Source organism: Cygnus atratus, chromosome 21, assembly GCF_013377495.2.
Source record: "Cygnus atratus isolate AKBS03 ecotype Queensland, Australia chromosome 21, CAtr_DNAZoo_HiC_assembly, whole genome shotgun sequence".
Classification (NCBI taxonomy): Eukaryota; Metazoa; Chordata; class Aves; order Anseriformes; family Anatidae; genus Cygnus; species Cygnus atratus.
This window is the reverse complement of record NC_066382.1, coordinates 2,395,315-2,408,990: the sequence shown is the minus strand read 5'-3', so window position 1 is coordinate 2,408,990 and position 13,676 is coordinate 2,395,315. Positions and strand designations below refer to the sequence as shown.

Genomic DNA, 13,676 nt, shown 5'->3' with positions numbered 1-13,676 from the left:
TTCACTGCAGACAACAAATTACCATGGCTATTCTTAAACCTCTATTTTGGTGCAACATGCTGATTACTTCTTGCTCTTTGTTGATCAGTGATTCTGCAGCATCAAAATAAATCAAAGCAGTCCCTTGAACTATTTTGTTGTTCTCTGTTTGTGGTGCACATTTTCATACACAACACACTTAGGATACTGCTATATTCTTTATTGGTTTAGAAAAGTCAAAATTTAGGCTTCTGACTACAAAAGTAATGCAGCCAAAATCATGACAGATGATACTTCCTTCCTTTCTATTAACAATTGAATTATATAGCAACACACCAGTTAATCTTACCTTGTTTGTAGTATAGCTGTCCCAAATTATAAGTTTGCCATCCTGGGAGGCACTAACTAGAAGCCTAGAGAGGAAACAGGAGGTAAACACAATCATTGCAAGAAGACAATTGCCATCAAAATAAGTTCCTCTTTGTCTCCACTATCAAAACCAAGGTACTTGAAACCATTTAAGTATAGCATGTCATTACTCAATTCTAGTTATTAGCACCAGAAAGATTATTTTGGATGCCATCAACTTTAAGTGATGAATATTGTGCAAATATGTGGTGGGACACCAACATGTCCACACATTCAGATTTCAGAAAGACGGTCGCCACGTAACAAGCATCTCAATCATGAAAACTGAGGCAGAAATGTCACATGGAATTGGTGCTTGTGTGTTCTAGACACAGGTTTCACAGATTCACTGAGTGGGAATCTATATCATCAACTTGTTTTCCCTTTTCCTGTTTGTAGGACAGGAGTTAAAATTTTAAGCTGTCCAAAAAACCTGAATCAACGTCAGCACTGAAATACAAAGGAAATAAAAATGAAATGCAGTGAAGATATCACTAATGGAAGGGGTAGCTGTAGGAAGATTTTTTTTTTAAGTTTATTTTTTAAATCAACACCTCACTCCACACTCAGCAACTGTTTGACACATGAGGTTCTAGTTAATTGTTCAGAACTCTTACATGCTTTTACTATGTTTAAAGATAGATGGGAATCCTTGCATGAAACATCTGCTTGGCCTTTTCTAAGTAAATTCAGATACAATAGTCCAGTACAGTATTCAAATTTGTTCCATGCCTCTTCCTCTCTGACCATTTCCAGCTGAAAAGTGCAGTGCAATCACTGAAGTGCTTGTGTGGCTTTGCCTTTTTTTTTTTTTGATCTAGGTTATATTTTACAGCTGTTATGATTCACTTTTGCCAGACAAGAGATTGAATCCCTGTCTTTTAAGTAACTGATAAAACAAAGAGTGCTAGAAGTAATGAATTCCACATTCCTGTGAGAAATGAGCTTCTTTCACAGGCATAGGAAAACTAAGGCACAAAACCCTACAAAGTTTAACTCATCATGTAACAATTGTCCATTCCAATTTTTAATTACTAAGCAATTCAGAAGCTGGAAGTGTAACATCACAAATTATTTGCCATTTACATAATGCATATTTTACTTTGTTAAGCACTTGGCTACTTTGTTTTAGTGGTTTCCCTGTACACATACACATAAGAGTTCATGCAATTCCTTCACACAACACAGCTTGTTTACACAAATTTGATAAAAAGTAACTTTAATGATATCAACCCTCCTTTCTACTCTATTCTGAGTAGAAAGAGGCTAGCTGTAAAATTCCTTACTCGTAACTTAAAAATTCGTAAGGGGAAAAAGAATTTATCCATCCCTGCAAGGAAGCAGCAACAGGCTCTTAACTGAAGTTTGAAGATTTGCTGTCATTAGTGTGCCTTAAAATCCTTGTAAAGAAAAGAAAACGAAAGTGGCTGACACTGGCATCATTTAGCTTCTCTCTAGACTGAACATTAGCAGTTAGCAAGAAGAATTTAAGGGGAAAAAAAAAAAACAAGAAGAAATGGTGAGACCTGCTGTATCACCACATTTCCTCAGAATTCACGTGGTACCACAACTATATTTTTTGGGTAAGCAGACATAACTGCTATTCTGGCAACAAATTTATTCTCATGAAAAAAATATGCAAGTCAGGAAGAAAAAAGTGATATTAATAGTTTCTGAGTTCTCCTGGTTGCCTGAATTCTCTTGGAACTAGTGGTTCCTAGTGGTAGAACAGGTAAATAACATTTCTGTGCACTCAACTTTCCAAAGCACAGTGAAGCCCAATGATCCAGTTCTGTATCACTAACACCCACCTGGAATCAGTCCCCCAGTGCATTGCATAAATTTTAGCCAGGTGTCCCCGGAGTGTTCTTCTAGTGCGCATTTGAATTCTCCCCACTGGGTCAATATTGGCTGTGATCTGTAATTAGAATTGTGTCATACCCTCAGTTTTTCACTACACAGTTCCAAGTAACACATCATAAATAATCACGTTTAAATGAGCATTGCAATGTAAATCAGGAAGTCTTACATTCTGAATATTGACTGATTTTTTAATGCCTAGCCGTTACTTTATTTTATGGAGTACTTGCTTATTTATCAAGCAAAAAGATCTCCTCTAGATGCAGCCTCTCTATAACACTTATAGAAACTATCCGAAATTACTTTGTTTTGGTGGTATCGTCTTAGACCTCTAAGACTTCAGATCTCTGATGGAAGGGGTTTCTCCGTTTGGGTAATTTTTTTTTTCTACAATGGAGTGCGATGTGTTGGGCTTTAGACATGCCTCTACTTTTGTTGGATGAATAAGTAACTTGCTTTCAGATCCAGACGACCTTCCCTTCCAAATATTGGAATATTAAATTCAGAGTACTCCTGTTTTATTTTAACTTTTGGAAGATAGAAGTAAGCTCTGGAATAGGTGAATAGCAAAGTGAGGAAGTAATCAGTTTAGCCGTCCTTTGGCTGTTAAGTTTAACATAAATGAGTTCTCCAGCCTGGAGAAAAATATCAGTTAAAACAGCACACATTTCCAGTAACATATATTGAGTACACATCACAACAAATCCAAGAGTTTGCAAATTTGTTTTATGGATAAAGTTTGCATACTTCTTCTGTCTCCGTGTTGCAGAATTATTTAGCAAGAGCATTTGAGCAAAGGTCTCTGCTTCTTTTCAAAGGCCATCAGAACAGTTCAGGTCTCAAATGAACAGGTAAAAGCATTTCCATTACACAACTCTTCATGATGGACCTCCCCTATTAATAATACTGAAGGGTTTTTGTTTGTTTGTTTGTTTGTTTTGGGGGGGGAGATTGGACTTTTTTTTGCATACTTTCACCCTGGAAAATTGTACGTTCAACCTGGAACACTGTACCTCACAAACTAAGATACGTATGTTCACATAATGTTGGTATTACTCTTTTTTACTTGGTATTTTGGTGACATTTTAAATGAATGAACTGAGAAGTCACTTCTGTACCAACACATTTAAATCAGACACATGGATTATTAGCAAACTCTCAAGTAAACAGACTGAAGTAGGTAGCAAGAATAAACAAGCAAATACTAGTCACCTCTGCCAATGACATAATCCACAGCAGACTAAATTCTCCCCAGGTTTCAAGATTTACTTCACTTATCTTTTTATACCATATTTCCTTTTCATAAAGGTGACAGATTTTCATTTAAAAACTCTTAAATGCTTACCTGAGCCAAGGTGGCATCTGCACATGCTTTTCTAGCATCCTGCAACAGAAGAAAGAAATCAGAGGAAGTTCTGCACATTTATTTGTGCTCAACTTCTGTTTTGTGAAGTTAATCAAGTCCTCACAAAATAGGGTTCAGAGAGCATTTTGGCTTCTAATCCAGAGGGGACCCATCCTAACCCCAGCACGAACATAACATGACAGACTGCTGTCAAAATATTCTGAGCATTTGAAACTTCCTTGTCATGAAACCTATTCCCCAAAAAAAGATCACAGACATAATGAAATGCAGCATTTACTATGTTCCATAAATAAATAATGAATACAGGAGATGCATCCATTTCTCAAACTCGTTAGATACACAAATTGCTCTTTTGTTAGCAAACTGTCAGACAACAGCACCTTGCTTGAACAGAATCAGCTCAGAGGGGCTCAGCTGTTTTAGTTATGTGGGATTTTTCAATTTCCACTCTAAATAAGCATAACCATTTTAAGCAGATACTGAAGAGAAACAAAGCTTTTCCATTACTACCTAAAAGTGGTAAACAAGAGTTAACGACACTAAGTGTACAACTGGAATTTTCTTCTTACGAATAGTAAAAAAAAGTTATTAAAGGGAAAAACAAAAAATTTGGATCTTCTGCTCAGCAATATTGAATTTCCTTTTCCTAATGCGGATCTGATGCAATCCCATTTGCTTTCCAGCTGTTTGAATATCCCTTTACCAGAAAAACTGATAAATCAGGAAGAATTTGACAAAAACTCAACATGGACTGATACAGATGAGACGAGTATATGCAACTGCAAGGGAGAAAAATGGAGAAAACAACAAAGCTACTATCTGAAACCATGAAAATCTGAGACAAAAGTTCCTGAACCATAGAAGGAAGTAGAAAAAACACGTCTAAGAAAAAGAAAACAAGCTCAATAACTTCATTTTTGCTGTAAGAAATGCTGGGTAGTAGAATAGTTTTCCAGAGGAAATACTTTGGGGCTTTTTGTTCAGACTTAGTGGATTTTTTTTCTGCCTAGGAACACAAACTTCAGAGAATTATTCCAGGCTAGCAGTGGGGAAAACAAATTGAAGAGGCTTGTGCAGATATTCCTGTGAAGTGCACATGGTTACGTAGTTATCAGCACCTGCCCAAGCTCTGCTCAAGAAGCACATGCAAACATCCTCTCTGCGTGCGTGTGCACCCACATGTGCATCAGTGTATATGCAAATCCTTGTCCCAGGACTCAGTTTAAGCTGTAACCAATGATCTACATAGTTGCTTGAAAGAAGTATTAAACAAAAACTAAAAGCATCTAAGCAAACTGTCATACTAATAAATTGGTTTATGCTCATTTCAGGATGAATGCTACTCCATAATAAGAGTGCTCTTGCTTGTTTTCATGCAGTAATACACTATATTCTCTTTTTCTATACAGCTTTTACATCTGAAGGGACTGAGATAATAAATACAGTTTTAGAAAAAAGCCAATATATAAATCCATTAGACTAGTCTCCAGTCTTTACAACAGTATCAAGTAATTTACTGTGCACCTCACTGAAGTTTGCATTCTCAGTGGACATGGACTTCAGAAATTATAGCCTTAGGTTTTATCATTATAATTTTTCTTGGAACATGGAAACTCGTGCTTGTAGAGGACAAGAAGCCATAGAAGTGCCTGAGTACCACATTCTCCCCATAGAATGTTACAGGGAAAGAAAAGATGCCTTGTTTTCAATCTTGGGGGAAATTGTAACCAGTAGAAAAGAGCCAGTGTCTGGGTAAGATGGCTTAACACCTGTTCTAAATTAAGTTCAAATCAAAGCCTCATGAATTTTGGCAAGGATACACTTAAGTTTCAAATTGCGTTCACATGGTAAACATGCAAATGCACTTTGAACAACTACACTGATATACACTAAAGCCAAAACTGACACAGGAGGGACTAAGCAAGTACCTTATGATCTTGCCATGGACAAATAGCTGTGAAAAATTTTTGGCACAATCTGAACCAAGACGTGTCAGCTAGCTAGCTTTTGACAATTCCTACCATCTAAGCCCCACCCCCCCCCCTTTTTTTTTTTTTTTTTTTTTAAAGTGGGGGGAAGCAGGCAGGGAGAAAGTGGAAGGGTATGAAGAAACTTGTCAGAGAACAGGGAGTTCAAGTATTCTTGGACTACGCCTGTTGTGTGCGAAGTCTGTCCCTACTTACTCCACTGCCATGAGAAGAACAAATACTCAGACTTGTAAGCATGGTGCTGCAGCACACAGATTTCATTCTGTGGAGTTAGAGACTGGTAGCATTTGGTACCAGCGACAAATCTGAGCTTTGCAGTCAGTTTAGACACTTCCTGTTGGCTGGCTAGCCAGAAAGCAATAAAAGAATACTTCCCATATACTACAAGTTTTGAGAAAGGCCTGAGACAGAGAGGGAACAACGAAGGCATGTACTACAAACTTAACCCGAGGCAGGCAATAATTTTACTTAGTTTTGACATATCCTAGATTAAAGACTAGGACTTCAGAACAAACACAACAGCAGAAAATTTTATTTCTTTCTATTGTTGTACTGTATCTTCCCAGATCTTTGCAACAGATCACTACCAGATATGACTGGTTATTCAGAGAACAGATGCTGAAGACTGATGGAAGGAACATGCAAGAAGGGACAGGAAAACGCACCAGGCATAACCTTAGCCAGAGTCTGCTAATTAAAATCCTCTGTCATAGGCTGAGATGTTCAAGATAAGCTCTGTGAAATACAGGCTATGATGCACAAAAACAACCAATAGTTTTTTGTATCACTTTATACAGGATTTTTTTCCTTTCAATATGTAAGAGCATTGTTACCATCAACCTACTTCAAAGAACAAGTTCCTAAAGAATTTCACAGAAAGAAGTACTAGATACATACAGAGAAATCACATTGAGTAAGAAATAACTAATAGGCAGTTTCAGCTGTTCTTTGACGTCCCTCCTACAGAAGCATAAGACCTCAACCAAAGTCTCTGTGAATCTCAGCATCGGTGAAGACTTAAAATTGGTCCGTACTAAAATCATTTAGCATCACTGAATTGATTTTGAAAAATGGATCAAACTTTGTTCTGCATACATCATGCTCCCCTCCCCAATTAATTACAAGACTGACAACATTCCAGTTCATGTTACGTTTCATAATACATTTTTCAAATTAAATCTAAAACAAGTGTCATTTGGACTACATGGTTCTTTTAAATAAATAGACTGTTTTCCCTCTACTTCTTTTATTCAGTAACAGAAAATGAGCAGACACCATCTATTCAGAAAGATGTACTACATTGCTATAATCTTCATCTAAATACTGCTATTTCACAAGACAGTCCACAGATACAGTTTATGTAAACCTTTAACCATGCTCAGGAAGTTTTCATCATCTTCATTCTTCAGCTTGTTTTCTCACAGGGTTACTGGAAGTTTAACAAGGCATATGTTTTTGAATTACCATTTAACTATTTAGTATGAGGTCAATATCTGGAACCAACTTACTGCCCCAAATTTGTTCTTTTAGCTAGGTTCCTCACAAGTGCACTTGAAAAGAGAATGCGTAATAAACATTCCAATAAAAGGGAAAAAACTGTTACGATCTGGCTCAGAAAATTTTCATTAACTGTTCATTTTAATCTAGTACATTTTGTGGATTTGTGTAGCTATCATTTTCTGAGCACTATCAAGAACCAAAAAGTAATCTAAAGTACTTATATGTGCTTGCACTTTCTAAATATCCACGACTAACTTTAACACTGTGAAAACATCCAACACATCCGCTTAATACATCATTTCTGTCCATCTCTGTCATCCTCAAGATACACAAATCATCATTCATCTGTACTGTGAAACAATACATACTCTGATTTGGTTTTTCAGTTGCTCAGCCTCCTGGCGTAACTGGTCAAGCTCACTCATTTTCCTGTGCTAAAGGTGTGCTTCGCTGCCACCTCTGAGACAACCGGAAATCTGAAAGACAGGTGACAGTAACGAGAATTAGAAGAAGTCATAACTTAAAATTATGAGAGAAGACAGTCCTTTCATTTATCTCAAACAGTGCTTTAAAAAGGCAGTGATTGGTTTATCAGCATTGAAATACAAGTGATTTTCCCTGAAAACTCTTCACAATATGGTGTTAACACGGAGCGTGCTTAGTTTTTTTTTTCCAGCCACAGTAAATAAAATACAATTTGGACTTATCCTTTTTCTTCCAGGCCGCTATTCTTGGCATCTTTTCTTTCATTCATATTTTCATGTTTTAACTTTGTATAAACTCAGTTTTACCAGCGGATAATACAAAGGTTAAACGCACAATTCAGATATCTCTGTAGGACTTAATAGAGTAAGGAATCCCACTGTCAAAGAATAAGAATTGGAAGTATTTAGAGACTGACAGAAGCAATTGCAAAAGGCTGTAAAAAGGCCTATTGTGAACTCTGTCCAAAACACAGCAGTTATGAGAAATGCTGTTCTAACATCTATATAAAAGGAGATAGTTCATTAATGTTGTCCAAGTTCTTACTTGTCAATTACTAAAACATCACCCTGAGAGTTCCCAGACAGAATTCTAACATTAATGTATTGTCACAATATAATTAGTATTTTTTTTGAATGTTATGGTGATGGGAAGAGTTTGAGCAACTACTGCCCACTGCCATCTCTCCCCACCAACACCTGATTTTCCTAGCATTGATATGTCCCAGATCACTCACTAACGTATCGCTCTGTCACTGTACTCTGCAGCCAAAAACATAAAGGCTCAATAAAGCAATCATCACTGACCCCTCCCAAATATTCCATATATAGTTCCTCAGTTATTGGACCATTTTCCCATACAATAGGCATATAGGTATCTTCCAGTCTGTTCCAAAAAGATGCTGGCATGTTCACACTGTCAAAATGTTGGCATTCTCACTAGTATTCTATACTAAAACTCATCAGTACCTAAACTTTTTGTTTTGAAAAGCTCTGCCTGACATCAATATAAAAAGCTGAAGAAGCACGCTAATAAAGTTTGCACTTTACTGTGAAACAAGGTATTAGATCCATTTTCAAATACTACACAGAGCACCTAAAGCTTATAAAAATATACTACCGGTAGTCATTTGAGAACATTTTATTAGTCAGAACTGACCTTTTACTATTAAATAATGCAAATGCTTTGCTAGCAGTTTTACATATTATTCTGTTAAGATTTAATCAGCTTATTTATCTTTGCAAGCATGAGGGTTTTTTTTTTTTTTTTTTTTTAAAGCTCTTAGGCAGTCCTTCCCAAGGGGAAGGATGAGAGTAACTTCCAAATTTTTACCTAATCAGAGTAGGGGAGAACATACTGTGAAGGCAACTTAAAGCAGTAGAGCACACATCACTATCTAAGAAATAAAGTTTCAAGAGCTAAAGCTTTGGCATTCCCTAAATAGTGCTATCCCACACAACCCGATACAACTCCAAGCTCTCTTTGCTAGTATACCAAACTGAGGACCTTAAGGAATTTACATGTCTTATCTTGTCATATAATCATTTACAAATTTACACTCTTGGCTTAAACCCCAAATATTTTAGAGAATCAATTTCAGTTAGTTTCTTTCTCAAAGCCTCCATTCGTTCAACTTCAAAGCCCTTCACTTTATTGTGAAACTAGGTCTCCTTCTCTCTTCTGCTTCCAGGGTCACCTTTAAGCCCTGTTAAGATTGCTTGTTCAGCTTAGTCCAAAATCCAGTTAAGACAAAACCTGTCAAGAGTGTTTTATTATCCCCTAACCACCTTTCTTTCTTTTGAACATTTGTCTGTTTCTCAAGATGTTTTGTTCCCTGTAAATTTAAGACATAACACCCCGCAGTTGGGTCTGCCTGCAGTTTTTAAGCACAGGTTCATGACAGCCTACAGCTCCTATGTAGTCCAGCCCTACTATGAACTAGCATGCACTACTCCTGTCAAAGGAATTAAACTATTTTTAAAAAGAAACTGCAACTAATTCTCAGATCTTCCAGCTTTTTAATATCTTATTTCTGCCATTCCCTAAGTTAATAAATAGCCCAATTCCCACTAAACAAATACCAGCCTCTCCAGGCAGAGTACAAAGACTTTAAAGATGGCATCACCCCTATTACAGGGAAAGAAGTTACAATCCAAAACTTAAACGTTCTGCTCAAGGTCAGAACAACTCAATGACAGGATTAAGATAAAGATTTAGGACACACAATTCCAGCTGCAGAGTTGCAGGTAATTACACTGAAGATTTACATGCAGCTTTACTTAAAAATATAATAGGGTGAATAATCTAATGTCAGTCAAAGCAGGTATGTCCTCCTGTAACAGAAAGCTTAAAATAGTGCCAATTGATTTTTACCAGAGCTTGTGCACTATGCAATAAAATCCTCTCACATTTAAGTAAAAAAAAAAAAAAAAAAAAAAAAAAAAAAAAAAAAAAAAAAACAAAAAAACACTTTGTATGGAATAGAACGAAGTCTAAGGAGATGAACACTAACCCTAGTAAAAAAAAAAAAAAAAAAGAAAAAACACATTGAGAAAGTTCACTTGACAGAAACCGAACCTCGTAGTTTCATTGCGGGTCATTTGCATACACGCAGGAGTTCAAACCATGTCAGAGAAGCTTATTTCATGCTTGTGCCTCGTTGCTTAATACTGCACGCACAGATGGGCACTGCTGCAAGTGGCAAAGCCAGAGGAAGCAGCCCAGTCGTGCCGAGTGTTTTCTGACCAGTGGTAGCACCGAAGCAGCAACGCTGATGCAGACATGTAAGAAACCGAAAGGAAGTCAGGCACAGCCTGCAGTTGATAGGATGGCACAATAACTTGGGCAGACGCGTGCCCTTCTTCACACAAATAAAACTTGCATGACATTTTGAAACGTCTAATACAGTAACTCCACAGAGCCTCCATTCCCAACTCTCGCATCCAATTCAAGACAGCACTCTGCACCAGGACTCTGCCTCCATTTCCTTCGCACTTTATGGAAGGACAGAACAGCCCAAACCCCTTCAAAGCCCCTAAGAATTAAAACAAACAGAACCTAACTAACGAACGCCTTTAGCCAGACATGTGTACGTGGATCTTGACTTCCAGTCACTTGCTAGAACTCACACTTCAGTATTTGCTGCATGACGATCTGTAGCTAAGTGCCTATAACCCTGGAAGTCTTCCCAACCTGTAATACCATGTATCCACAGGCAAGTATGCAAGGTGAAGTTAAATACACTTTTACAGCTGATGTTCTAAGTTAACATTTCAGCATTCCAAGCAGCTCCAAACTCTGAACTGCATTTCTGACACAGCATCAATAGGAATTGTTTAAACCAGATTTCCACATTCTCTTTGTAGTCTTTGTTGCTTGAACATCAACAGGAAGTTCTAATTCCTGCCAACTTGCCTGAACTCACTCACACTCAGGAAATGAAAATCCTAATGAAGCCAAGGGCATCAAAATATAGGAGTGTTCTGAAGCAGACCGTAAAATTTATGGGTCAACCAGCCCATCGACTTGGCCATTTCCCTACTTCTTTTACATTAAATCTTATGCAATTAAATTTACGCCAAAAATACAAGACCTGTGGTTTTCATCCTCATCTGAATTTCTGTACTAGCTGTACAGTAAATCAGCACAGATTACTAGTACCCAGCATTAAAAAAGGAGAAAGAAATGACAACCTTTAAAAGAACAGGAACAGGTAAGGTCAGTTAACTGTATGGGAAAATGTTTTCACCTACTGGCACTCTTGATACACAGGAAACTTTTATACAGATTTATTCATATTACAGACTGAAGCAGCAGAAACTTCAATACAGGATTTATGCTCATCTGAAGCAAGCACAATTTAGCATCATGGAATAATATACTCTTGCTCCTTGGTACGTTCTAACAGCATTTAACTACATTCTAAAATAAGATTTCCAAGAGAAACTGTAAGTTTGATAAGGATGATGCTTTTATTTCTGGTGTTTTGAAGGAAGTTACTTAATTTCCAAGTCAAGCCAGCCTCGTGCCAGAAGTCACTACTCAAGTTCCACATTCCTCTTTTCTAAATTATCACCACAGATGTGAAGAAATAGGTAACAAGCAAGCTCACGCTTACCTCACTTTCCTTTGAATATGTTACTGTGTTCTTGAAGGCAGGCTTCTCGAGAATAACACGTTCACTTTGCTGAACTCACTCAAGACCTTTCCACAGGCTGAAGTGCTTAAGTGTCTCTGCTCTAAGCCTAATAATTCCCCCTAATCTTGTTGACAAGTATACCTTGTAGATAATTCTCTTCTTGCTAGGGACAATAATATGCATACTTGCAAGGCAGTTTACTACTCCTCACCACTCCAAATGACACAAGTCTCTAATCTCTTCTTAGAAGTTACCCACAGAAGAGTCACTTTCCCGTTTCCCACCTAGGAAAACCAAGCATTGTCTACAGCTAACTTGCTACTCTCCATACATGATAAACTTTGCAACTCAGTTATGTCAAAAGGATGTATCACATCACTCATCTCAAATTTCCATTTTCAATTTTCTCTATGCCACATAAGACAGGCAGTCAATTATATATTGAACAATAGAAGATTCTGCACAGAAGCTTTGAAAAAATAGAAAACTTTATGAAATCTACAAAACTTACAAATACTTCCTGCAAACAGAGATACGTTCAGGATCCCAGTATAACAACTCTCATTTAAAGATAAAGCTCACCCCTCAGAAAACAGTGACAGAACAATTAAAGGTCTAAGGAAGAACTCAAACCCACTCATTTCATTGCTACAGCTTTAATATCCTTTCCAGAGCTCAAGCTGTTTATACAATGAAGCCGTTACTGGAACTGAGATATCATTAATACCATCACTTTTGTATGTAGGCTAATGCTTACCTCTACTGAATTACAACAGAACTCATCCAAACGTATATCCTTGAGTTAGGTAAATAGGATTTTTCTCTAAAACTACCTGATAAGAGCAATGAAGCAAACCTTACAAAATAGTTCATTTTTATTTTCCTTTCCCACACCATTCCTATAGAGAAGATGGAACATTCAATCCTCTCCTAAATACCCTGTCCTGTGAATAACCTCCACAGATAAAAGAGACCACTGATTTTTCAAGTCACAGCTAAGTCAAATATTTAGAAAGGTCTACCCCTTGGCAGCCAAACTTTGTTTGCTACAAGGTATTTTTACAGCACAGGAGTACAATCTAACAAGTAAAACCATCAGGACATTGTTGAAGCGAAGTCTGGTAACACAAAGGAAATTTATACTGTTGAAGTATTACCCGAGTATAGTCATTTCATAGGGGTAGCTAAATCAACTTTCTCCCAAACAAACACGCTGTCTGGTATTTGTTCCCTCAACACCTTTCCTGCTAATACACATCACTCCAGCATGTATGAAACAGCCAAAGAAAACCACCAAAACATGCATCACTTGTGAAAACAGAGCCAAAACTTCACAGTTTTAACAATGACTTCACATTATGCCTACCCGACAGTCTCATAGCAGGTCATCTGATTAAAGGAAGCTGTGCTAATCTATCTGATACTATAAATCCTATTAGTAACATGCACAGCAGCTTGTACGTTTTCACAATGACAAAGGAATTATACGCAATCTACTGTCAGTTCCAGTGTTTTGGCATCGTATTGACTTTGAAAAGCTGTAGATTTTTTTTTATTATTTAAACAAAGTACATATTGATTCCTATTTGACTCTTATTCCACAGAAAACACAGTAAATAAGATCATAATTGCCTGTGGGACAAATTTGTGGTGTTCACTCTACCATTTACATGTTCCAAATAGAAGACAAACATTCAGAGGTGCCTTCCCACCCAAGTACACGTCTGCAGATATAAGAAAGGGATGGGATCACAAGCTTCTGCGATAGAAGCTTTATTTGAAGGAAACAAGCATGTGCTGGATAGCTCAAAGACGCTGGCTTACTACAGCGTACTGGTTAAAACAGAACAAAAGCTTACATAGAAAATAGGGCAGAAAATACTGGCAATATCATAATGCCATCGTGTGAAGCAACAGTTTGTTTGCACCTGGAACACTAAGTTCAGTTCCAGTT

At 37.2% G+C, this 13,676-nt stretch overlaps 1 protein-coding gene across 11 annotated transcripts in view; it reads right to left on the bottom strand.

Annotated features, from left to right (window-relative positions):
* GNB1 (G protein subunit beta 1) overlaps positions 1 to 13,676 on the bottom strand; it is a 45,319-nt gene that overhangs the window by 12,527 nt on the left and 19,116 nt on the right. For all 11 annotated transcript variants that reach the window (XM_035557502.2, XM_035557493.2, XM_035557494.2 and 8 more), the window contains 4 exons: positions 7,470 to 7,577; positions 3,593 to 3,631; positions 2,199 to 2,305; positions 329 to 392 (listed from right to left, as the gene is read on the bottom strand). In XM_035557502.2, the coding sequence (XP_035413395.1) occupies positions 329 to 392; positions 2,199 to 2,305; positions 3,593 to 3,631; positions 7,470 to 7,526 (267 nt within the window). In that variant the 5' untranslated portion in view covers positions 7,527 to 7,577. The remainder of the gene's footprint in view (positions 1 to 328; positions 393 to 2,198; positions 2,306 to 3,592; positions 3,632 to 7,469; positions 7,578 to 13,676) is intronic.